Source organism: Chionomys nivalis, chromosome 17 (genome assembly GCF_950005125.1).
Source record: "Chionomys nivalis chromosome 17, mChiNiv1.1, whole genome shotgun sequence".
In the NCBI taxonomy this organism is placed as follows: domain Eukaryota; kingdom Metazoa; phylum Chordata; class Mammalia; order Rodentia; family Cricetidae; genus Chionomys; species Chionomys nivalis.
The window spans coordinates 39,590,204-39,615,293 of NC_080102.1; the positions used below are offsets into that span (position 1 = coordinate 39,590,204).

General features: G+C 50.2%; 1 protein-coding gene across 10 annotated transcripts; it reads left to right on the forward strand.

Annotated features, from left to right (window-relative positions):
- Nucleotides 1–1,591: 1,591 nt before the first annotated feature.
- Septin3 (septin 3) lies at nt 1,592–24,878 on the forward strand. Of its 10 annotated transcripts, XM_057791455.1 has the most exons (13): nt 5,840–6,076; nt 9,238–9,375; nt 10,425–10,616; nt 12,992–13,120; nt 13,575–13,656; nt 13,934–14,071; nt 15,682–15,799; nt 16,435–16,530; nt 19,045–19,144; nt 20,734–20,785; nt 21,076–21,169; nt 21,522–21,587; nt 23,531–24,878. In XM_057791455.1, exons 3-13 carry the CDS (start codon nt 10,454–10,456, stop codon nt 23,594–23,596), a joined length of 1,104 nt encoding a protein of 367 aa, XP_057647438.1. In that variant the 5' UTR covers nt 5,840–6,076; nt 9,238–9,375; nt 10,425–10,453; the 3' UTR covers nt 23,597–24,878. The 10 variants fall into 10 exon arrangements, with proteins under 10 accessions (XP_057647432.1, XP_057647433.1, XP_057647434.1 ...); XM_057791449.1 differs by lacking the exons at nt 5,840–6,076; nt 9,238–9,375 and adding an exon at nt 1,592–2,975; XM_057791456.1 differs by lacking the exons at nt 5,840–6,076; nt 9,238–9,375 and adding an exon at nt 5,775–5,833.
- Nucleotides 24,879–25,090: the final 212 nt, after the last annotated feature.

Below are 25,090 nucleotides of genomic sequence, written 5' to 3' on the forward strand. Positions count from 1 at the left end.
GAGAGCTGGGTCCCTCCGTTTGTGGTCCCCTAAGAGGACCCAGGAAAAGAGGTCTCTGAGCCAGGTCACATGGCCGGCCTCTGGGTGCAGAGGAGCGGGTGGGGTCTACAATTGGTCCAGTTTCCCTGACTGAAAACTACCGGCCCCTTTTCTGAATTCTGATCAAGGTAGGTGTGTGCACACGTGTGTGCGCGCGCGCGTGTGTGTGTGTATGTGTATGTGTGTGTGTGTACCTGCACATTGGGAAGGATAGGACCAATGTGTTCGTGGCACATGGGGCTCAGAGGAGCTAGGGATATGGTGACATAAGAACAATGTGATCTTAGGGCTTGTGGCCAAGGGCAGTGTGACCATGGTGTGCCCAGGGGCCTGTGATGTGAGCAATGAGCAAGAGGTCAGAGCTGCAGGGCTGTGCCAAATTGAGAAGGGGCAACGACTGGACAGTCTTGATACGGATACGCGGCTGGTGATGAAGGCTGAGGACGTCACTTAAGGCGCAATGAGGATGCCCGGGCGCCCTGCCTTTGCTGTCTCCTGTTCCAAACTTCAGAGAGATGGCTACGACATCACTCTCCTCCGCCAGTCCCTTACACTCAGATAATTCTTCCCACCAGCATTGGCCTGGTTCCCCAAGCAGGCTGTTGGTGTTGAAAATAACGGAAATAACTTTGTCCCAGAGGCTGAGTTCTGGGCAGCTCAGAGAGGTCACCAGTTAGCCACCCAGGGAACCCTGGAGACCACCTCAGGGAGTGTGGTTCATCTAACCAGACTACCTGGCAGCGTGGGAGGATCGGTCTGGGTATTCCCTTCTCTCTCAACTCCCTGTCCCCAGGCAGCCTTCTCTCACCCTGTCCCTGACCCACCTCACAGTCCACAGAGCCCGTCTTCAATCACGCCCCGCAGATTGCCTACTCTCAATCCAATTTCCAGCAATCTCCCTTTCGACCTGCCTTCGAATGGCTATTCGTAACAGCAGACTGCAGGACCTGAGCAGCTTTGCAGCCTGGCCTGTGCTCCCACCCCCACCCCCGAGTTTACCTTCAGCCTTATCTGCACCCTGCCAGGCACAGCAGGAGCCCCGTGCTGGGTTTTCAGAAGACTTCATTTTCTCACATTTGGGCTTAGGAGCTGCCCAATGCCAGGCACAGCTGACATCCAAACTGACTCAGGCTTTTCCCAGACGTCTTTCCCACCACTAGTCCAGCTCAGGGGTCCTTTCCTAGTTTGCTGCAGAATCCTCTTCCAGGGTCCCTGCCAGAGCTGTCCAGAGAGAACAGCCACACTCAGACCCAAGAAAAGAGAAAGCTGAACCCCATCCTGGGTTCTCTCATGTCAGGGGCAAGTTGCTCGTCAGCCGAGCCTACAGTGGGATGCTGAAGAGGCAGGTGTGTGAGGTGCATGTCAGTCTGTAGCAGGTGGAAGGTCGGGCTATATAGGAGAACACACACTCTATTAAGGACTCAACAAGCCTCCAAATAAGTTCCCTTCAGGTTGCTAGCGCCATCTGCTGGTTGGGAGGAGGACAGTTGAGACCTCATCCTTGTCTGCCTTCCTCTCTTGTGATTGCCTCAGGGAAAGCTGAACAGCCCGGATGGACCACGACTTTGCACCTCCTCCTCCAGAGATGCAGCCGCACAGGGCTCCAGGCCCCAGATCTTTCTCCCGCGGCCACATGCTGGGGCGCCACACCCACCAAAAGCTCACCAGAGATGTGTCCCCCCTCATCCCTGTCATCAAGAAGACTGTCCACTTGAACGCCTTCCCCCAAGGCAATGTCCTACAGACTTTCAGTCAGCCAAGCCTTAGATCCAAGGCCTGGAGTATGTCCCAACAGGGCAGCATAGGGCCCCTGGGCTCTCTGCCTCCCAATAGCTTTATGCCCAGGAAACTCAGCTCTATTTCCTTAACGATTCGCCAGAACGTCCAAGCGCAGCCCCTGGATGCCCCACTTTCTCATTGGGAAGAGTTGTCCAATTTGGGCAAGGAGGTACTCACCCATGGAGAAGGCAGGCCGTCCACTTCAAGATCACCATCCATGGCCCCAGTGCCAAGGGACAGGACCTCCTCTGAAGGCCATGGGAACCCAGATCTTACCAAAGCCAACAGGACACCCTCAGGGGATAAGCCTCTGGTGTCTTCACATCTGACTTTGCCATTCCAATCTCAGCACACTCAGAGTTCGGGCCCTGTGGCTCAAGTCCAAACCAGAACCTCTCCAGGAAGAGGCAAGTCCAAGCCCAGGGGTATTCCCAGATCCCGAGCGTACCTCCAAAGGGCTACTCCTTCTCCTTCTACAAATTTGTCTGCTGTAGGCACAAAATTAGATATAGCCAGAAATTTAGGCACAATGGTCATCAACAGACCTGAGCTGGCTATCAATATGTCCACACCAAACCCATCCAGAATGGTCAGAGACACTGAACTTCCTAAGATGGGCATGACCGTTGACTTACCTATAGCGTCCAAGGCAGGAAAAGTCACAGATTCGGTGATAACAGGCCCACCCAAACTAGGCACAGCCATGAATTTAGCTGGAGCAGGGACAACCAAGCCAGGCCAGGTTCTGAATTTGGTAACTGCAGACTCAGACAAGCTGGAAAATGTCATGGTTATGACCACGGAGGACTCAGCCATGGCTTTGGAAATACCAGATCAAACTGATCTGGGCATAACCAGGTTGGACACAGCCATGGCTTTGGCTGGAGTCAATATAGCCAAGCTGGACACAACTGCAGATTCTTCTGTGTTGGACACAAGCAGACTGGAAACAGCCATGGATTCAGTTGTGCTGGTCTGCCCAGTCACTGGTGAAACCAAGCTAGACATTGTCAATCACCTGACCATCGCGGACGCTGCAACCTATTCTCTAATGCCAAGCAGAAGCACAGACTCAGGCCAGGACTATGCCGCTGTGGATGCTGCCACAGACAGTGCCACCGAGCCTACCTTGCTGGAACTGGCCAGAGAACCCAAAGGTAAGCGCAAGAACTTGGTTGGGAGGTGGTGTTGCTAGGGGAGCAAGGATGCAACAGTCTCTATAGGTTGGGAAAAAGAATGGGGACTCTAGGGTCGGAATCGAAAGGGTGACAGAAATGGGGACGAGGGTTGAGGGGCTAAAGAGAAGCAGTATGTCCCCCAAACCAAGGTACTGGAAGCCAGGCCGAGGGAAGCCACCAGGAGGAAGGTTCACAGCTTAAGCTGTGGAAAAGCAGACTGAGTCCTCTCTTGGCCATGACCTATGCTTCTTCTTTAGTTCTCTGAAAAGTCAGGATAATTTGGTGAGTCCGGCTTAAAGGAAAGTCTGAGTTTGAGGCCAGCCTGGTCTACAGAGCAAGTTTCAGGACAGCCAGGGCAACACAGAGAAATCCATCTCAAAAAAAAAAAAAAAAAAAAAAAACCACGACCAAAACCAAACAACAACAACAACAAAAAGTCTAAAGCACAAAAAAACAGGCAAAACCCTCAGTCAGTTGTGACTTATCTACCAGTAGCCTGCCATCTCAGTGCTTCTGTGGGTGAGATAAAGCCCCACCTCAGGTCTCCAGGAGACCTAAATCAAATCATAAATAACTTTGTAGGAGATTTGCTTTTAAAAGGTACATCAGCTGGGTGGTGGTGGCACACACCTTTAATCCCAGCACTTGGGAGGCAGAGACAGGTGGATCTTTGTGAGTCTGAGGCCAGCCTGATCTACAAAGTGAGTTCCAGGACAGGGTCTAAAGCTACACAGAGAAACTCTATCTTGAAAAACCAAAAAAGTGTACAGCCAGGCAAAGGATAAGGAGGATAAGAAGTTCAAGGCTAATCTTACCTGGAAATCTTTCTTGACTGTAGTTCTTTTAAAGTTGAAGGAGAGAGAGAGAGGGAGAGAGAGAGAGAGAGAGAGAGAGAGAGAGAGAGAGAGAGATCTATAAAGAGGTCAGTACAAAGGCTAGAAATCCTATGACTGTCTCGGAGAGGTTTGTGGCATACCCGAAGTCATACCAGAGTTAAATGGTGGCAGTACATCAATTGGAAACCAGACTTGGCCAAATTTCCAAAAGCTCAGGTTCTGGGACAGGAAGAAGGCTCGGAGAGTACCCAGTACAGTGCTTGAACAGGGAGCTGGGCTTGTCAAAGCCTTTCTCATCCCTCTCAGCACACAGCCTAGTCCTCACTCTTGCTGTGTGAGCCCGGCTCTCCATCTTCAGCTCTGCTCTTTTCTGAAATGCAGAAGGCTACATCTGCTGGGCTCCTCCACCTGGGTATCTCCAGACCATGTCTAGAGTCAGGGAACCCTTTTCTTCTACGACAGTGGTTCGCGACCTCCACAGGGGTCACAGATCACATATCCTGCATATCAGATATTTACCTTATGATTCATAACAGTGGTAAAATTACAGTCATGAAGTAGGACGAAACAATTTTATGGTTGAGGGTCATCATGACACGAGGAACTGTACTAAAGGGTTGCAGCCCTTGGAAGGTTGAGAACCACTGCTCTAGAAACAGTTGCTGCCCTCCCTGCTCCGTCTCTCAGCTGCTGGCACAACCCATCTTTGATACAGTGATCAGATCCCCAGGTAACCTGCCGTCCTCATTTTCTTCCTTTTCCATCCCATTCTGTTTGTTATCAATCCAATTTATGCATCTTCTCTGTACTTGACCAGCTGTCACTCCTTCCTTCCTTCCTTCCTTCCTTCCTTCCTTCCTTCCTTCCTTCCTTCCTTCCTTCTTCTTTTCTTTCTTTCTTTTTTTCTTTTTTCTTTCTTTCTTTCTTTCTTTCTTTCTTTCTTTCTTTCTTTCTTTCTTTTTTTTTTTTGAGACAATATATCTATGTATCCCTGGCTGTCCTGGAACTAACTATGTAGACCAGGCTGACCTCAAACACAGAGATCCACCTGCCTCCACCTCCCAAGTGCTGGGGTTAAAGATGTGTGCCACCACACCCCACAGCTGTCATCGCTTTGTATCCTTCTTCCGTCCTCCACAAAACTGCCACAGGGATTAGCTATTTGGTGGCATAATTTTAAAGACTCACTATTACCACCCCTCACCCACTGCTCGCTCAGCCTACCTCTCCGTCCTCTTTAGCTGGGGCAGTTCTTGCCCATGACCTTTCCTGCCTTAGCCCAAGTCAGCGTTCTGAGGTATCACCTGCCCACTGCTGTGCCGCCTCTGGGCTTGGTTGGCCCCGTTGCTGTTTCATTTTTTTTTCTTCTCTTCACCATTTGCCTATCCATGTCGGCCCTCACCTTCCATTATCCCTCATCTTCCGTTATCTCCATGGCGCCTGTTCGCTTGCACTACACAGCACCTGTGTGAACCAGCTGTTTGATTTCTGTTAGACTCAAAACCTTAAAGGTGAAGAAGGTTTGGTCATCCTTAGCTCTGTGCTGCCAAGGTTGACCAACAAGCCATCGTCAACGCATCAAAGATTTTTTCCGGTGGGTAAAGGATGGTCAGGGAAGTTCAAGATTATAGGGTTCAGCATCCAGGCTGGAAGCTGGACCTGGAACCCAGTTCTCTGATTCGGAGCTCTGTCAGCAACCGCGCTTGGGCAGAACCGCGGTGACCCAGCGCAATATCCCAATCACTGCGTGACTCACGCACGCGCACGGTCACCGGCAGCTGCCACCGATCTCCTGCGTCCTGGACCCGGTAAGGGGCCGGGGACAGGATCTAGGGAGAGAGACAGGGACTGCGTGTAATGCAGGCACCTTCCCGGGCTGAGCAACCCGAACTCCGGCACCTGCTCCTGCGTGCTGGCTGGGGAGCCGCGGGAAGGGGAGGGGCCCCCGGCGGGGCAGGCAAGCACGCGGGTCACGTGGTGCCGGTGGCAGCGGCAGCATCGGTGAGCGCGGGCAGGGGCGGCTCGGCGCCGAGCAAGCGGAGGCGAGGTCCCGGGTGGGCGCGGGGCGCAGGGGCGGCGCGGCTGGGTGGCTGGTCGGGCGGGTAGGCGGACGGCGCCGAGGGGCGAGGCCCGGCTGCAGGGGCCGCTTGGCCCAGAGGGAGCCCGCGCCCGGCTCAGCCTTGCAGCCCCGCGCCCTGAGCATCTCCCGGAGGACACGAGACAAAGGAGGATTCATGTCCAAAGGTAGGGCTGTCGTTTGGGCGCCTGGCAGCGGCCGGGAGGAGGCTACGGCCCCAAGCGCTACCAAAGGGAGGGTTGCTGTGCTGAGGACCCCACGTGCATATGCATGGACACACGCATACCAGGTGGCACCCATTTGGAGGCATAGTCTCCGGAAAAGGCACACACAGAAGCTTGGGGAGGTATGGAGACTCAGATGCTTAGGGAAAGCCCCTACTGGAGCCCTCCAGGACACTCACACACTGGCATAGCATGTACTCCAACCATGGGTACCAGACCATCTACAACCAGTAAGAGACCCGTGTCCTGACACATCCGTCAGTCCCCTTCCCCCACATAGAGACCAAGTGCAGAGACAGGCACCAGCTGGTGGTCGCCAAGGGAACTCATTGGCTTCCTGACCAGAACCGGGGGTGGGGTGGTGGTGGTGGTGCGGGTGTCCCTTTTTTAATGGGGGAAGGACTTGTTTCCTTTCTTCTTCTCTCTCTTTCTCTCTCTCTCTCTTTGAGCTGCCCAGGGCTGGAACTGGGATGGCCTGGAATTGGTTCTGCGGTGGGGGTGGGGTTATAAAAGCTGCAGGTTACCAAGGAGCTGGAGAAGACCCCCCTCAGCTTGGGAGGGAAGAGATAGTCTAGCATTAAGCTAAAAGGAGGTAACCATTCTAGAAAGGTTCCCTTCTCCTATTGCCATCTTTCTGACAGAGGGTGGGGTCTCTGGACCAGACAAAGACAAAGCCATTAATTTTCCTGTAGGAGAAAGCCCTACATCCTTGCTTGCCTTAGGTATGGCGTGTGCTGTCCTGTGGGGCCAGAGCTGAGTCAGGTGGACTGTCTCTCTTCCTGGAGCACTAATGTGGCAGGTGGTACCTAGCAGGGGGTGCTGCAGACAGATGCACCCTGCTCTGGGGGATCTGGGAGCTTAGGAGGGCCCCACCAGGGCCATCTAGCTGCATTCTGCTGTGAGCACTGTTATGAACTCTTTCCCCGCTCTTGGGAAGCCCCACTCCAATCTCAGATGCAGAGGATGGAGGAGGTCTCTATAGGGTACCTATAGAGACAGTAGCTGTTTGTTGGGGGGGAGGTTCCTGGTGCTCTGGATGGGAAGCAGCATCCAAGAAAGGAGAAAGGTGTCTAAGGGACTCCTGCCTTGTGGGGCTCTCATTCACACACCAACCGTCATTCACTGTTGAGTGTCTGTGATGTGCCAGGGTGCACTGGGCACAGGGAACAATAAGGCACGGCTCCTACCTCAAAGAGGGCTGGAAACCAGTGTGCATTTGGTAACAGGTCATTTAAATTCATGATTTTGTATGGCTTTCGTGGTAACCCAGGAAGGCAGGTACATTCCCCTCTCTTCTGAGAAGAAAACCTAGACTTATAGGGTTCATGCCTCTATAGCTGCCCATCGCAAGATGACCTGGTGGGACCTGGGGAGTGGGAGGAGCACAGAATGGAGCCACAGAGGCCAACTCCAGAGCAGCATTTGCTTTGTACCCTGGAAGTCCCGGTGTACTTGTCAGGCGCCTTCACAGACGATGGACCCCCAGGGGGCAATGACCTTGTCTTGGATACAAATGTATCCTTGGAATTTAATGTAGCACTTGGTTTAGTCCGGCTTTGACAGCATATGGAATGACCTGGAATGAACTGATATGCTAAGTACTCCAGAACCTACAGGGGACTGAGGCAGCACACCAAGAGGGACATCCATATCAGATGGGAAGACTTTCAGAAGGGGAAGTTACTACACTGGGGTTCCAGCAAAGCTGTGACACAGTGACCAGCATCACATCTGTGGTACTTGTGGTACTTGATCAGTGGCGGCTGTTAGCCTGTGACTGACATGTGATTAGAATATGGTTGGGAGGAGGCTGACCTGCTGGTAGGTGCTCTGTACCTTGCTCATCATGGATGCCAACGCTCTTCCTTGGAAGACGGAAAGTGAGAGCCACTTATGTCCCGGACTTCCATCAGGCCAGCCGTAGAGTCTAGGAGTTGTTTGGGCATCTGGTCAGCCCCCTCCTTCACTCAGGGTCTGAGAGACAGAGCTGAGTAGGCCATGGTGAGGACACAAGCTTTCTACGTATTTACATCCTCCACATATACAAGTACCCTTGCCTGCCTCCCAGGTGGCTTATGTCACAACACAGCCTGGAGGTACCAAATGTGCCTAGCAGGCATGCAGGAAACCAGAAGGGCCAGGCTGTGAGAACAGCAGGAAGGAGAAACGTGGCACTGGCTCCCAGGGCAGATGTGCTGAAGGGGGACACGAGCTGGGTGTGGAGTGGAGGAGCGGACTCAGGCTGTGCAGAGTCAGCTGTCATAGGGCCGAGCCAATCCTGCTGCCTTCTGGAGCCACCTGGCTGGCAACAGCTTCCTGGGAAGCAAGAGGGAGCAGAGCCAGGCTCTGAGGAGGTGTTGAGGCTTTGTCAGGTTTAGCTGTGCCTGAGGGGGAACACGGGAAAGAAGGTTCCCATCTTGCCAGTATCAGGGGAAGGACCAGGTGGCGGGGGTATAAGAGCAGATTCCTGGCTGGGCTTGGGAATGGGGAGGGAGACCGTGTTTCCACTTCCTCCTGCCCATCTGCTGCTCCATCAACCCTCCTCACAGGGCTGAGAGGCAGGGTGGTAGTCATGAACTGTGGGGTTCTAAAATGGCACAGCTTCTTGACAGCATGGCGGCAAAGATAGGGGCACCTTCGCTTCATAAATGCGTTCATGCGCTCAGTTTCAATCCCGCTCCAGAAAGCTGAACTTGAAAAGGGCAGGGGTAGCTGGGCATTGGTGGCACACGCCTTTAATCCCAGCATTTGGGAGGCAGAGGCAGGTGGATATCTGTGAGTTTGGGGCCAGCCTGGTCTAGAGTTGGGGCTATGCAGTGAAACCCATCTCAGGACAAAACAAAACAAACAAAACAAAACAAAATGGCAAGGGTGAGAGGGCATGGGTCTGTGGGGCTGGACTCTGGGCTTATAAGCATCACATCTCATGTGATGCTCACCGCAGCCTTAGTCATGATCCTACTATTCTGCAGAGGAAGAAGCGGGCTCATAGAAGGGAAGTGGCCCACACAAGTCTACAAACTGACAAATAGCAGAGCCAAGATCTTTTCCACTTTACCCCACACCCATTTTCCAGAGAGGGAAATGGAGTTGATCTCTTCTAGGACTTACCCTGCTGGATAGTGAACCACCACATCTTACCTGCGTGTGAGCATGCCAAGGGGACGTTTGTCCTTCTCTGGAGAGAGCTATTTCCTCAGCCTCCCCTTCTGCTGCTTACTAGTTTGAAAGTATCCTCTTAGGCAAGTACCGTCCTTGTTTGGGTCTCATTCCTTCTTTGCTGGCTCAAAACTTTGCATGGGGGGTATTGGGAGACCTTCTGCTGCACAGCAGCTTTTGAGACTCATGGCCCAGAGGGGAGACTGAGGCTGAGGATGGAGTAACGCTTACTCTGCAAAGAAAGGTAGCTCTGATTGCTTCTAAAAGACCAAGAAAGCGAGACCATTGACAGTTGACATATAGTAGACCTGGGATCCTAAAGGTTCTTTGTTCCTTGCTTGGCAAGGCAAGATGCAGATCTTAATAACTGAGACATTTCATAGATCAGAGCTCTTTTTGGGGTGGAGTTGCCCCCCAGGAAACATTTGGTACTCTGTCGAGATGCTTTTGGTGGTCACATCTGAGAGACTCCTTCTGGAAACTAGCAGAGACTATGGATGCTATCAACCATCCTGCAGACACAAGACAGCCCCGCGACAGTAACTACCCAGGCATCAGTAGAGCTAAGGTGAAGGAGCCCTTGGATTGCATACACAAAGGTGCAGTACTTTGAGGCAGTGATGTGCTTGAATGTGTCCAGCAACTGGAGAACCTGATTGGGGCTAGAAAGATAGCTCAGTGGTTACTGCTTACTGCTCTTGTAGAGACCTGGGCTTGATTCCCAGCACCTGTGTGGCAGCTCACAACAGTTTGTAAAACCAGTTCCAGGATGACCCAGTGTCCTCTTCTGGCTTCTGTGGGCACTGAATACACGTGGTGACATACTTACATTCAGACAACACATAAGATGAAAATGTATAAATCTTTAGATAATAAGCAAACTGGAGAACCCGGTGCTGGTACAGATTTTGCAACTGACCTAAACGGTGTTCTTGGGCAAGTCCCTGTCCCCCTTTCCTCCTGGGACTCAGTGTTTTCTTCATCTACACAGTATGGGACCCAGATTGGATGAAATTATGGTCTCTTCCAGTCCCAACTCTGCGACCCCATATCAAGATACTCTTGTGCCTTCCACGAAACCCTTGTTCTCCTGCCACTCACCCTGCCTCTTCCTCCCACTTTGACTTTTCAGGGCTCCCAGAGGCCAGGACGGACACAGCTATGTCAGAGCTGGTACCTGAGCCCAGGCCTAAGCCGGCGGTGCCCATGAAGCCAGTCAGCATCAACTCCAACCTGCTAGGCTACATCGGCATCGACACCATCATCGAACAGATGCGCAAGAAAACCATGAAGACTGGTTTTGACTTCAACATCATGGTCGTTGGTATGGAAAGCCATGGGGTCACTGGAGGCCTAGTGGTGGGCAGCGCCAAGGATCCCATTTCTTTCCCCAGAATGGCCTGGCTTCTCTAGGGTGAGCTCTTTCTAGGAGGGAGGATTTCATCATGCTGATCCCAAAGGTCTGGTCTCTTCCTCCTAACCGGTTGATTGGAGGATGGGAGATTGGGGTGGGTGGCCAGCCCGGCTTCACCACTAGCTGAACAGAGACGGGCAACCTCTTCATCACTCTGAGCTGGCTTTTAGGTTTGTGGAATAGGCATCGTCAGCCCTTTCCCATCCCCGAGAGCTGTGAGAGGATTGGGTGAAAGATGGTCTCATTGTTCACACCTTAAAGCGTCAAAGTTTTCCAGGGTCTTAGTCACTGCGTAGTGTCAGTGAGTCACCGTATGTAGTGGGAAGGGACATTTGCTTCATCCGAGTCATTCACTGGGTGTAGAAATGGAGTGAGGCAGCCTCCCCGCTCCCTCTTCTCCCATACAGTCAACAAGCCTGTCCCTTTAACCATGTAAAGATCTCCGGGGCCTGCCAGCTTCTGCCCATCCCCCACGGCTACTCTAGGCCAGCTCACCTGGGTGGTTGCAGCTACCTGACTCAGTGCTGATCTGCAGAAGAAGAACCTTGGCCAGGGTAGATTTATCCAGGTATTTTACTACAAATCCACCAGCTGAGCTGACATGGATGTTGGCTGTCTGGCACCAAAGTCTTAGCTTAAGAACCAGAAGTAGCCAAGCCACGCGGCGGTGCATATCTTTAATCCCAGAACTTGAGAAGCAGAGGCAGGCGAATCTCAGTGAGTTCATAGCCATCCTGCCCAGAGTGAGTTCTAGGACAGCCAGGACTGTTGCACAGAGAAACCCTGTCTCGAAAAACCAAAAACCAAACCAAAACAACAACAACAAAATCAAAACAAAACAAAAAGCAGTAGATGTAGATGGTTCGTGGACCTTTACAGCTGTGCCAATTGGGGTGACATGGGCTCTCCTGGTTCTCCATCTCCTTTCCTCTCCAACTCATTGTCCACTAGCACCCAGCGGCTTTCCCAACATGCGGAACTCATTGAACCATCCATCCTAATTCCCTAACTCTTTTAACCTCGGGATAAATTTAGACTTCTATCCTGGCTGGGAACTGCTCCAGCTCAGCTTTTACCAATTCCCATCTACATTCTACTCATGCACACAGGGAGGCTCTTGACTTGCGTGCTCTTTCCTGTAGAGCCCTTTTAACATAACGATCTAAGCGGCTTCTGCCAGTCCTCAGGTAGGATGAGAACTGCTTCTAGTCACCGTTCCTGGTCCCTGCCAGTTCCCTCCTTCATTACCCATCTGTGAAGAGACGATGGCCTAAAGGTATAACATAGCAAGCCCAAAGCAGCGAGAACACTACATACACACAGCATAGTACATCTCATATACACAGACACACACAGAACATGCACCACACACACACACACATACAATGTGAGCATTTAACACATATACATACACATATAGAATAAATAAATGTAAAGACAGAAGGCTGGAGAGATGGCTCAGTGGTTAAGAGCACTGGCTGCTCTTCCAGAGGACCCCGGTTCAATCCCCAGCACTCATATGGCAGCTTACAACTGCCTGTAAATCCAGTTCCAGGGCTTCTGACACACTCAGACAGATACACATACAAAGAAAACCACCAATAAACATAAAATTAGAATAAAGCAGTTTATAAGGAAAAAAAAGCAGGGTTCGTGGGGCGTGAGCCCTGAAAGATCAGATCATTTAGTAGCTGTGTTGCCTCACACGTGATGTCTCAGCTAGGGAGGAAGACAGCTCTGCTATGAGATGCACAGGGATGATTTAGAGCCATTAGGGAGGCCAAGGACTTAGTTCTATGCTAAAGACCTGACGGTCGAGCACAGTGCGTTGGTTTTCAGTTCCCGGCACCAAGGGGTACAAAGACCAATCTTATTAACAGACGTGGACGTGGCTCATGCACCGTGAGGCGGATCTGAATGCAAAGTTATTCTGTTCTCACTTTTAGTGCCATTAAAGATGGAAAAGCTAAGTTGAGCAAAACCACAAGCCAAACCAAACCAGAAAACTGTATCACACACATACCACACAAATGCACAAGCTGTACCTTCTCCCAGTGGTCCTGGGGCCCATGAAGGAACTTGGAATCCAGCTGCCATTTCTCAAGGCTCCTCTCCATTGAACGGACAGCCATTCCTACCTAATGCTCATCCCCAAGGGGCATTCAAATAGGGCTTGGCTTGGACCACAGCTCTGGAGCCCTGTAAGCTCACAGGAGGGTTCTGCGACTCAGGAGGTAGATGTGCGGCCTGTCTCCCTTTCTCCGTCTCCTCCTCCCTTGCTGCAGGCCAGAGTGGACTGGGCAAGTCAACGCTGGTCAACACACTCTTCAAGTCCCAAGTGAGCCGAAAGGCCTCCAGCTGGAACCGGGAGGAGAAGATCCCTAAGACAGTAGAGATCAAAGCGATTGGGCATGGTGAGAGCTAGTCCAGGATGCCTTCTGTGGGCATCATTCTGAGGGGGCCAATGCCAAGCAAGAGAAAGGGGGGCTTATTGGGGAAGAAGATGTGAAAGGTAACCGCAGAGTGGAACTAAACTCCAAATTTGTTGGTGCAGACTCCATAGGCTGCTAGGGCTAGACAGTGAGGTGGGAGTGGGGAGTGTGTGTGTGTAGAACTGGAGGAGGTGGGTCTCGAACTAGGTGATAAAGCTCGGGGAGGATTTAGATGTAGACACAGAAGAAGCAGAACACGGTCTTCTAGCCATAGGGGGAGTCACAGAGTACAGAGTGGAGGTGAAGTCTGTCACCTTGACTTGACTAATATATCAGCTGCTGCTCAGAAGTATGGGTGTTCCTGGCCAGCAGACTGTAGGGCTCCTGGGGTCAACTATAGGATCGACCTGTCGGATGCTCTTTTTATTCTCTCCAGTGATAGAGGAAGGTGGTGTCAAAATGAAGCTGACAGTCATTGACACGCCAGGCTTCGGGGACCAGATCAACAATGAAAACTGGTATGTGTCTGCTTCTGTGATTTCTTCCCCAAATACTCTGCGAGGAGGACATAATGCAGATTCATTCCCATTGAGGCTTACCTGTGTTCTCCTGGGAAAGAAGCTGGGTCTCCTGGGGGTATGCTACCCTTGCTAACCATCCATGGAAAGCCATCCATGGGAAGGCCGAGGCAGAACTGGCCGTTGAGTAGAGAAGGGAGGATAGAACGTGAGGTGGGTGTGAGGGGATTGGGACCTGACTGAGTCTTGTCCATCTGCGCTTCCCCCTGCCCCTCAGCTGGGAGCCCATTGAGAAATACATCAATGAGCAGTATGAGAAGTTCCTGAAGGAAGAGGTGAACATCGCCAGGAAGAAACGCATCCCTGACACCCGTGTCCACTGCTGCCTTTACTTCATCTCCCCCACAGGACACTCGTATGTACCAGACCCACTCCTACTACTGGCCGGGATCCAGTGTGTGTCATTTGTGCCCAAGGGCTGGAGAATCCATACTTGGACTTAGTTGGGGAGGGCCTGGTGACTGGAAGGTCATGGTCCTGTGACCTTAGGGTTCCCCAGGCTTTCCATAAGAAAGAAAGTAAAGGTGAGCATCACTGCCCCTCTCTCCCCCACACTGGTCACTGGTATCCCAGCACAACCCAGCTATACCACCAGAGAGAACTTGAGCAGAGGGCACCTCATTTGTTCAACAGATACTTGCTTTGGCCAAGACTTGGGGCATGGAAGGGGCAAGAAAGGTAAAGTAGGGAAAATCAGGGCTACTGGTCTGGGGCTGGTATTTAGGCAAGATGTGGAACTTAGCTGTAGGTATCCAGACAGTGGCCATTTCCACAGGATGAGCCAGACATCCAGAGATGAAGGCTGTGCCAGGAACTTAATTTGTAAGTGGCGGACGGGTCCCATGATAAACAACGTGGGAGCAGGCAGAAGTCAGGGATCTCGGTGGTGTTTCTAGCCACCTTCCTACAGGGCAGTGTGTCTCCCTAAGCCCCATCTGCAGGGTCAGAACTAAAGTTTTTGAGGGGATGACACAGCCAGGTAGACCCTGAATTTTGAAGGAGCCAGGGGTATCCAGCCAACGTTGAATTGTGAAATAATACCCTTGGGTCAGACTTTGATCTCAATAAAATGAGGGCTTTTTTGTTGTTGGTTTTGTTTTGTTTTTAAGAATGAGTGCAGAGAATTAAATGTGTTAGGTAAGCACACTACCATTGAGCTATACTCCAGTCCTCTTTTTTTTTTAACTTTTAAAAAATATTTATTTATTTATTTACTCTACTTATTTATTGAGGCAGGGTTTCTCTGTGTAGCCCTGGCTGTCTCAGAACTAGCTCTGTAGACCAGGCTGGCCTTGAACTCAGACATTTGACTGCCTCTGCCTCCCAAGTGCTGGCATGTGTCACCATGCCCAGCCCTCTTTTTATTTTTTAAGACAGAGTCTCACTTAGTTGTCCAAATTTGCCTTAAACTTACTCTGTAGCCCAGGCTGGCCTTGAATTTGAGATTTTTTTTCCTGCCTCAGCTAAAACGGTAGCTTTAGCTTTTCCTAGACCTTGATCCACAGTTAGTGGGACCTATAAGACAATCTGACTTAATGAATTCCCTAGACTGCAAACTAGACTTGGGGCTCCAGAGCCTGGCTCTGTGGGATGGAAGGTGGGGGCTGAAATGAGCCCATTAACAAGAGTTCAGTTGGTAAGGGCCATCCATATATGTCCCCCAAAGAAAGAAATTGTTTGGTCAGAAAAGGTGTCATGGAATGATTTGAGGGGGTTCAAGGAGAGACATGCTTTACATAGAAACTGAGGAAGGAGAGGGGGAGCTTGATTGTGATGGGCTGAGGATGGAGCTGCAGACATGCAGCAGGCACTGAAGCGGTGGACATGTGCAAGAGGAGAGGCTGCAATTGCATGGCCTCAGCTAGGTTCCCAGACCAGTCCTCTCCCAAGGATGGTGTGGAGAGAGCAGGGGCTGAGTCGGGAAGGGTTGGTGCCTCTGACATTCCTGTCTTCTCTGGGCCTCAGCTTACGACCGCTAGATCTTGAGTTCATGAAACACCTCAGCAAAGTGGTGAACATCATCCCTGTCATTGCCAAGGCTGACACCATGACCCTGGAGGAGAAGTCCGAATTCAAGCAGAGGGTGAGCAGCCGCTTTGCCCTTTTCCTGTCTGGGGGTTCCTTCCCCTCCTCTGGGTCTGAGCCGTTCCCTTCCTGCTGTGGCTCCCACTGCCACCCTACTCCAGTTTCCCACTTAACTATCCAGGAGGCAAGGGCTAGAAGTTCCTGGACCAAAGGTACGCCCATGCAGTTCCCAGACTGCCTCTTCCTCACCCTCCATACTTGTCTGCAAAGGCTCCCAGATATACTCATCACGGAGAACCCGAGATCTCACTGCTCCAGTGTTAGGTTACTTGAAAGACTACACTCACCAGTAACCAACAGTAGTATGCTAATACTCATGGGATGAAAAGAACAAGAAACCAACAAAAGCACTGAAGAAGTCCTGGACTTATGCTGGTCTTGAAAGAGGGCTAATAGAGAGTCTTGGAGGTGGACTTTACCTCCCTTGCAAAGGAGAGCAGAGCATGAAGGACAAGGTCATGAGCATGGTCTGTGACATCTGGATACAGCTGTGCTGTCTGTCTGTAACCCCAGGGGCCTGAGCCTGCGTTCCCTCCTCCTCTTTCCTCTCAGGCTGGGCTGTGTCTTTTCTTGGGATCTTTCTGTGGCCTAGGGCCTGGGGATCATCAATGCTGTACTGCCTTGCTCCTCTAGGTTCGCAAAGAGCTTGAAGTAAATGGCATTGAGTTCTACCCTCAGAAAGAGTTTGATGAGGACTTGGAGGACAAGACAGAGAATGACAAAATCAGGGTAGGTGTGTGGGGCCCTCTGCATCACACAGATTCCCGGCCCAGTGCCTCTGGGATATGCCTTCAGGGCCCTTCTCCTGCTTTCCCTACCATATCTCCATGTCATGCCATCTAACCCAGACCTCAGGAAGTGGGGAAGACGGTGACCCTCACTAGGACTGTGAACCCACAAGCAGGGCTTCCTGTAAAGTCTTGCCCACCACCAGATGATATGAAAGCTTCCCTTTCCTTCCCAGGACCTGGCAAAACCTCTGTATCAGGTGATGGGGCACCAGGCAGGGAAAACATTGGGCTAGTACCAAGGGGAATCTATGCTCTAGGCTAAGTTTACCTCATTTCTCACTCTGTAAAATACAGAGGCTAGACTAGGTGAGTGGCTTATAAGCTTACTCTCTCCCTGGAAGAACTACATAAAAAAACAACTGAAGTCCAATGAGATTGCTCAGCACGTAAAGGTGCTTACTGCCAAGCTGACTGCCTGATGAGTTGGATCCTCAGGATCTCTGTGGCCGAAGGAAAGAACTGACTCCCAAAAGTTGCTCCCGGATCTCAGTAGACACTTGAAATAAAACATGCATGCATGCATGTGCACATGTATACACACACACACACTATATGTAATTAAATTTTTCAAACATGAATAATGGGCTAATGCAAGTTATAAGAATTAATAAAAAGCCTGAGCTAATGGGCCAATCAGTTTATGACTAAAGTAGAAAAAAAATTTAAACAAAAAACTTTAGAATTCTAACATACAAACCACTAGACGAGAACTGCTTTGGCTGAGTGTTGTGGGCACAAAGCTCTGCTGCCCCAGCACATGCTAAGATACCTTCTGTGACTCTGGCCTCATCAGGAAACTAGGTTTGGAGACCATCGGCCGTATGACTTCTTAGGTCTTGCCCTATAATTCTGTGATTCTGCATAACAAACCTAGCCCACTTCCAACCCAACCTAATCTGTGACAAATCTCCATTCATGGTTTGGTTTTGAGACCCTTCTGGACTCTTCTAGAAAGTTGAACAATTTAGCGGAATTCCTTTATGCCTTATAGTTGGACAGATACTCGGCTGAAAAAGACAATTGAATTAATGTCATTACTAAAAAAGCTCCCCCTTTCTGGTTGTTTTGCTTTTGTTATTTTGAGACAGGGTTTCTCTGTGTCACAGCCCTGGCTGTCCTGGAACTCTCTGCCTGCCTCTGCCTCCCAAGTGCTGGAATTAAAGGCATGTGCCAACACTACCTGGCATTAAAAAAAACCTTTTTAGTGACATTAATTTACTCACTGGGGTGGTGAGGGAGTGGGAGTCCCTGTGTCATGTGTGGAGGTCAGAGGACAACTTTCAGGGGCTAATTTTCTTCTTCTGCTGTGGCTCTAACTCAAGTTAGATTTGGTGGCAAGTGTCTTTATCCATCCAGCCACCTCACCAGCCTCAGATAATCACCTTAAAAATGACGTCTATAAATCTTAAATGTCTACAAAGGAACAGTTTAGGAAGCTAAAATGTTAAAATATGTGTCACATCTATCAGCCTTTATCTTTGTAGTGCTGGGGATTGCACCATCATTCTGCTTTATTACACACACACACACACACCCCACACACACTGTGCAGGGCTGCAGATCAAACCTAGGACCTTGGGTATGCTAGGCAAGCACTCGATAACTGACCTGCACTCTCAGCCCAAAGACCATTCTTGATGCCAAAGCAGTTCACTGATGTCATCTTTCTGCACAGTTGGCATAATTTTCTGAAAACAGGTCCACACCTATGTCCTCAGTTTACATATGGTATCCATGTGCTGCATGAAGGGCTTTTGGTCAGTGAAGGGCTGGGCCGCATGAGACAGGGCTTCCCTGCAATCATATCATCTGGTGACGTGGTAACTGTTTTACTGGTTTGTGTACGTCTAGGCCATGAGTTTGCCCGTGGCACAATCGCCCATGAACTTTTCTCAGAATGTATTTCAGCCGTTAAGCAAAACATGAGTTGTTTTTTTTTTTGCTTTTTTTTTTTTTTTTTGACGACAATAACAAACACACACCAGGCAGACATATTCAGGTGCTTGCCCTGATAGAGCAGAGCAGCCTAGAGCCCTGAGAATTCGGTACCTGGGCATCTGCCAGTAGGTTCCATGGGAGCCACAGAACACATCTTGGAGTCTGGCTGGCGCCTGCGGGGCAGGGAGAGGTGCCGTTTGTAAGAGTCTGTCCCAGCTAGCTCACAGAGCCGTTCCAAATCAAAGGAAAATATGTACTCGAGCACAATGCACTATACAAAGGGCTCTCTCGTGGAAGGAGAGCCAGCTTACTGAGGCTAACCAGCCAGACGACAGTGTAGTCAGGACCCGAGTCCCAGCTCAGCCTTTTCAAGGGGCGGAGTCTTGCCCTTACCCCCAGGAGCATCATTGAATGAGCAACAGAGTAAGCTGTGAAAGGCTATCCTGCCCTTGGACATTCGGTTTGCAGAAGAGGACTGAGCATGTGTGTTGCTTTGTGCTCTCCCCACATCCAGCAGGAGAGCATGCCCTTCGCTGTGGTGGGGAGTGACAAGGAGTACCAAGTGAATGGCAAGAGGGTCCTCGGCAGAAAAACCCCGTGGGGGATCATTGAAGGTAATTCAGTCCGTCTCCTAGAAGTGGCTATCCAGAGCAGCTATTAATCATCAGGAGGTCAAAGTGCTGTTCTGGGACATTGATGCCAGCCAGTTGCTGCCGATAAGGAGCTTATTGGCAAGCAGTGACACCATTTAACTTGTGACCAGGTGGCCATGACTTGGCCTGTCAAATGAATTTAGAACCTGGGGGAACTATCAAGGGTGGAAAAAAAAAACAGAGAAAGGTTTTCATATGTGACCTGGCCAAGTACCAAAGGGTGGTTCAGCTATTGTCTTTGTCCTAGCATTTATTATGAATAGATGTGACCTTGGGTGGGATATGATGAATCCAAAAGTTTTCAAGAAGTTGCTTCAAGGGTCTCACTCAGGGCTGGGGAGTAGCTCAGTGACAAAACGCTTGCTGCACGTGTGTAAGACCCTGCGTCCCATCTCCTGCAGTCCACACAAAACCAAACCAAGAAGACGAACAACCCTTTATTCAACATGGTAGCCCTGTGAGGAGTGCAGGTGCTCCTGTCTTCAGAACATGAATCTCGGACAAGTGCTTCGCTTTGCAAAGGTCACACAGTCCCCACCCACCACCAGCAGCTGAGCTGGAGACTAAATCCAGCACTTTTTGCGTGCTAGTGAAACTTGAACTTCAAATTTGGATATTTTGATTCCCAAACTGAGATTTACTCCACTGTCTTGGATTGTTCATTATCAATAATGTTTGTGGTCCTGGTAACAGAACTCAGGGCCTCGCTGTGCTAAACAAGTGCTTTACCACTGAGCTAAATCCTTAACTAGTGTTTTTTTGAGACAGGTTTTTACTGTTGTATCCATGGCTGGCCCTGAACGCATGATCCTCTGCCCCTTGTCCCAAATGCTGGAATTGCAGTGGTGGGCCGCCGTGTTCACCACACCCAGTACCTCAGGATTTTAAAAGTAGCATTATCTCATTATTCACCTTGAATTAGAAATATTGATGAGAGGGGGCTGGAGAGATGGCTCAGTGGTTAAGCGCACTGACTGTTCTTCCAGAGGACCCAGGTTCAATTCCCAGCACCCACATGGCAGCTCACAACTGTCTGTAACTCAAGTTCCAGTGGATCCAACTCCCCCAGACACCAAAGCATATAAAAATAAAAAATAATATAAAATGTGGATGAAAATGTTATATACACATTGTGAGACCAGAGTCATGCAGTATCCTCTCTTCCCACCATTCTTGGTGTGTGGTTTGCAGACAGCAGTCACTCCACGTCTCTTAGCTGCGTTTTCTGACCTTGGAGAGCTGGTTCAGTTATGAGCTGCTGTGTGTTTTCCTTTCTTTCAGTCATCTTAGACCTTCACAAGTTTGTCTTTGTTTTTTGAGACAGGGTTTCTTTGTGTAACAACCCTAGCTGCCCTAGAACTAGCTCTTGTAGACCAGGCTGGCCTCGAACTCACAGCCTGCCTCTGCCTCCCGAGTACTGGGACCAACAGTGTACACCACCACAGCCTGGCGTCTCGTGCTCTCTTTAAAGCTGCCCACCTCTGGGCCGTGCACTAGTGAAACACCCACCCATTTTTTTTTTTTTTTTGTTGTTGTTGTTTTATCCATAGTGGAAAACCTCAACCACTGTGAGTTTGCCCTGCTTCGAGACTTCGTCATCAGGTAAGATGTTCTCCCCCTCCCCTTGTGGCAGTTTTAATTATTTTGGATTGAGGGTCATCTGTCCAAATTCACTTCCTGAGTTTCCATGTCTCTCTGACAGAGCTTTCTGGCCCAGTTCTAGCCCCTGTCTCAAAGAAGGAGGGGTTGAAGAGATGTCATTGGTCCTTGGGAGTAGGGCCAAGTCATTGGGTCCGGTCTACCAAAGAGTTGTGGTAGCCTCAGAGGTGGATCTTTCCCTCATCTTCCAACCCGTAATTGCATCCCCTTCTCTTTCTCACTGTGTCCTTCAGGACTCATCTCCAGGACCTCAAAGAAGTCACCCACAACATCCATTATGAGACTTACAGGGCCAAGAGGCTCAATGACAATGGAGGCCTCCCTCCGGTGAGCGTGGACACAGAGGAAAGCCACAGCAGTAATCCATGATGAGCCCCTTCTCTGTGTTAGCTGCCATGCATATCTCACTTCTCCGAACACACACACATCCTAGGCACCACCTCCAGCCACCTTTTCCTGTCAGCTCTGTCCCAAAGGCCTGTCTGGTATTTGTGGAATATTTTGTCATGTGTGTGTGTGTGTGTGTTAGAGAGAGAGAGAGAGAGAGAGAGAGAGAGAGAGAGAGCCTGGGTGTGTGTGCTCAGGGGTGCGGTAAGTTCATTGCCCTCTCTGGAAAGTCTTTTGTTAGTCTGCTTTCTCCATGACTCTCCATTCTGTCTCCTTTTCTCTTGTGCTCCAGAACAAAAAGCTGTGCGCCTCACTCAAGAGGTCTGGGGAAGGTTTTATTTTAAAATGCTGGGAGCAGGTGAGCCACAGGCAACCCTTTCTTTCTTCTGACCCACCCACAAACTGAGGCTGCAAGTGTTCTTCACAGACAGGTGGCTGAGCTAGCCCATGGTGGGGTGCGGGGATTTGGAACAACCTTCGGTGTAAGTTGAGGTGGCCTAGACTTCTTGACAGAGGAAAAGAAAGGTCATGGGGAACAGGGAAGAATGCTGGGGGGGGGTTGCGGTTCCTGCAGAATTAGTGCCTGGAAATGGAGCTCCACCCTTGGGTCTACGTCAAGGCCACCATCAACAACAACACCGTGCTGCAGACCACTGCTTTCTATGCTCACCTTGCCCATGTTTGCAGCCTGGCTGGTTGTCTCCTCTTCCCTATCTCCTGCTCCGCCTCCTTTACCTCCTTTCTTCATATATTCCTACCTCCTCCGTCTCTCTTGCCTGTCTCTGACCTTTCGCTTCCTTTTAGAGTAATCTGTTAGCTTCATTTCTATATTTAGAAATCATGCCCAGCCTACTTCCTAAATTGACTTTCTGTCGCCCTAAAATAAGGTTACAGCTAGGGGCTGAAGAGATGCCTCTGTGCTTAAGAGCAATTCCGCTCTTGCAGAGGACCCAGGTTCGGTTCCCAGTACCTACCTGGCAGCTCACAACTGCACTGAGTGACTCCAGCTGCAGAAGATCAGACGCCCTCTTTTAACCTCCACAAGCCTGGCATATATATATATATATATATATATATATATATATATATATATATACATGGAGACAAACTCTTATATGCATAAGATAAAAATCAACAAATATTCAAAAAATAAAGTCACAAGTAAAAGCATGGGATGATACAAACTGAGATGGCCAGAGAAATCAGAGCTATAGGGAAGAGAGGAGCCAATTTCTGCAGCTGAGCACTGAAATTTGCCCTGAACTCGGGAGTAGCCTAGGGAAAAGGGGGAACTTGGCTGCCTGCTCCGTGTTCTGTTCAAGGAAACACACATACTGGTCAAGTGAAGCAGCTTTTGGGTGGAGGACATGACTTTTTTTTTTTTTAACTAATTCTGAAGCATCAGAAACGATATATAGAATTTTTTAGGGACCCAGGGCTTCAGAGACAAGTTCTAGGACACAGTTCCCTTTCTCTAGATCCTTCTATGTTAAGCTGGCTTTTCTGTGGCTTCGCCTCATGTAAACTTCACTCACTCTTTCTGTTCTCATTTGTCTGTCTTCCTGCTTCTCCCCTCTCCCCCCGACCCAGTTTCCCCATCTTCCCATCCTCTAGATACTCCCAGGAACATCCACAACCATACATTTGGCCTTCTCTTGCCTTTTTCCGGAGCCCTGTAGTTATGCACATGTCCACTGCTTCTTGCGCACAAGTTGTTCTTCCCGTGGTTTCTAAGGCTGCTTTAAGGAAAACAGCCTTGGGAAAGGGAAGAGACTAGGGATTCTGTTTACCACTGCTCTTATGCGCTATCCCATCTCCTGGTCCAGCCTGGGTATTTAACTGGTCCTCAATGAACGCCACCATTTATAGTCACAGTCCTTTATCACTCAGGCGCTAGGAGAAACAAAAGAGATGGATCCCATGATTCAGTGGACCAAGTGAAGGAGGAGGGAATGATCAGATCATGGGACTCCAGTCCTACGGTCTTAGCCTTTCCTTAGCTTTACTTATCTAGCCCTCATTCCTCATCTCATTTTCCCTTAAGTTACTCCAAAGTGGGCACCTGTCAGCTAGAGCGGGAGCAGTGTTCTGGAGCTCCCTGGCTACTCCAGCGAGGTCACCTAGGGCCAGCAGGGATCAGGAGGGTGGGCACTGGATAGTTGGATAGGCTAAGTAGCAGAATGGTGCCTGACCCTTCGTTAAGCTATGGATGGTTTCACTCTCCCTGGAGAAGCTGTTTTGATGTGCTTGCTGCAAACTGCTGGTCTCCACGCCCTCAACCGTTCTCAACTCCCCTTGCAGGGAGAAGGCCTCCTGGTCACTGCCCTTCCACCTGTGCCAGCTACCCCCTGTCCCACTGCTGAATGAAGGCCATTTCAAGCGCTGCTTCTCCCTCATTCCTTCCAGCTGCTCTTGCTGCAGGGCCAAGCCCTCTTTAATGCTGTGCTTGTCCAGCCACCACCACAACCCCTCTCAGCCCTCAGCAGGTGGGAGGGGCCGGCTGCCTATTTAGGACCAGTAGCTTCCTCCATTTAGCCAAATGACTCCTCTCCTCCTACTGGAACGGAGTTCCTGCCAGCCACCATTGCCCTGCTCCATCGTCTGTCAGCAGCCCCAGCCCATGTGTAGAGAGAAGGAACTCACCGAGAGCTTCTCCTGCCCTTGCAAGCCCATTCCAGCGACTTGTAACCATCTCCAAGGGAACCGGCATTGCTCCCTAGCCATTCATCTGCATGAGTACTCTTCTTGGCTCCCTTAAACGGTCAAGAAAGCGATTTTTTCTGCTTGTCAGTCATTGAGGTCAGCTGTGTGAGCCCCCATGTGGGACAAGGGTGTCTCCTTCATTGCTTAAAGGTATAAGGGTGATTCATTACAGAGATTGGGGAGCAAGAGGGCTAGCGTCACTTAAATCACCACTGGTGTCTGGCCCAGTGTGTGTATATGTGTGTGTGCGTGCGTGTGTGTGTGTAAACAACCTCTTTTACCCCCTCTCCCTCCAAATGTGGCCATTTGGGAAGTGGTTTTCCTGAAAAGAAGTTGCTGGGTTTGACTTCCTGTTCCCCAAACAACAACAAGGGGGAAAAAAGTGAATTAAACACACACATGAACCACCCCAAACCCACAAGCTATACATTCTAGGCGGGAAAATAGCACCCTTTTGTACATTTAGCAATAAGAGGGATCTCTTCCCACCTACCCTGAGCATTCCAGCGCCCGGCCAGTCTCCCACCCTGTTAATGTGAGCAGTGTATTAGCCTGACCACAGGTGGTCACTATGGGCTAATGGAAAATTCTCGACGGAGGGCAAAGCCCCCAACAGATGCATGAATGTTTGTGAATGTCGGCTGCCATTGCCCCATACACTGTGTCTTTATAGAAACCCTCCCTTGGCCACCTCCCCTGCCATCTCCACCTAGATACAACTTGCTCAAAGGCTGGTGACTTGTGGGCCATTCATCTACAAGTCCTGATGGAACAAGAGGCCCAAGCCTAGGGGATGCAGGAACGACCCATTTTTAAAATGTTATTAGTCCCAACCAATGTTTTGGTGATATTCCAGTTGAATTTCCCAATTGAAAACAAGCCAACAGACATTCAGACTGGTCATGTAAATGTTGCTAGCCTCTGTTGTACAACTAAACATTGCTGTTTGAACAATAATGGCCTGGTCTTTGTGCTGTGTTCCTTCCTCCTCGATCAAATCAGCCACGGGTGACATCTCGCCCGTGTGTGAGCTAGGGACCCTCTTGGCAAGAAGTAGTCACAGATATTAAGAGATTAAACTGCACAGATTGAACATGTGCAGTCTATTCATTTTCAGGTGACATGAGGTCATATTCCAGCCACTTCCTGGAACTTCAT

Excerpts from the sequence above, each read along its gene's own strand:
- Septin3 (XM_057791449.1), top strand. The coding sequence starts at position 1,592 with ATGGACCACGACTTTGCACCTCCTCCTCCAGAGATGCAGCCGCACAGG. Across the intron at positions 13,657-13,933 it reads CAGATCAACAATGAAAACTG|CTGGGAGCCCATTGAGAAAT; the intron begins GTATGTGTCTGC and ends CCTGCCCCTCAG. Across the intron at positions 16,531-19,044 it reads CAGAGAATGACAAAATCAGG|CAGGAGAGCATGCCCTTCGC; the intron begins GTAGGTGTGTGG and ends CCCCACATCCAG.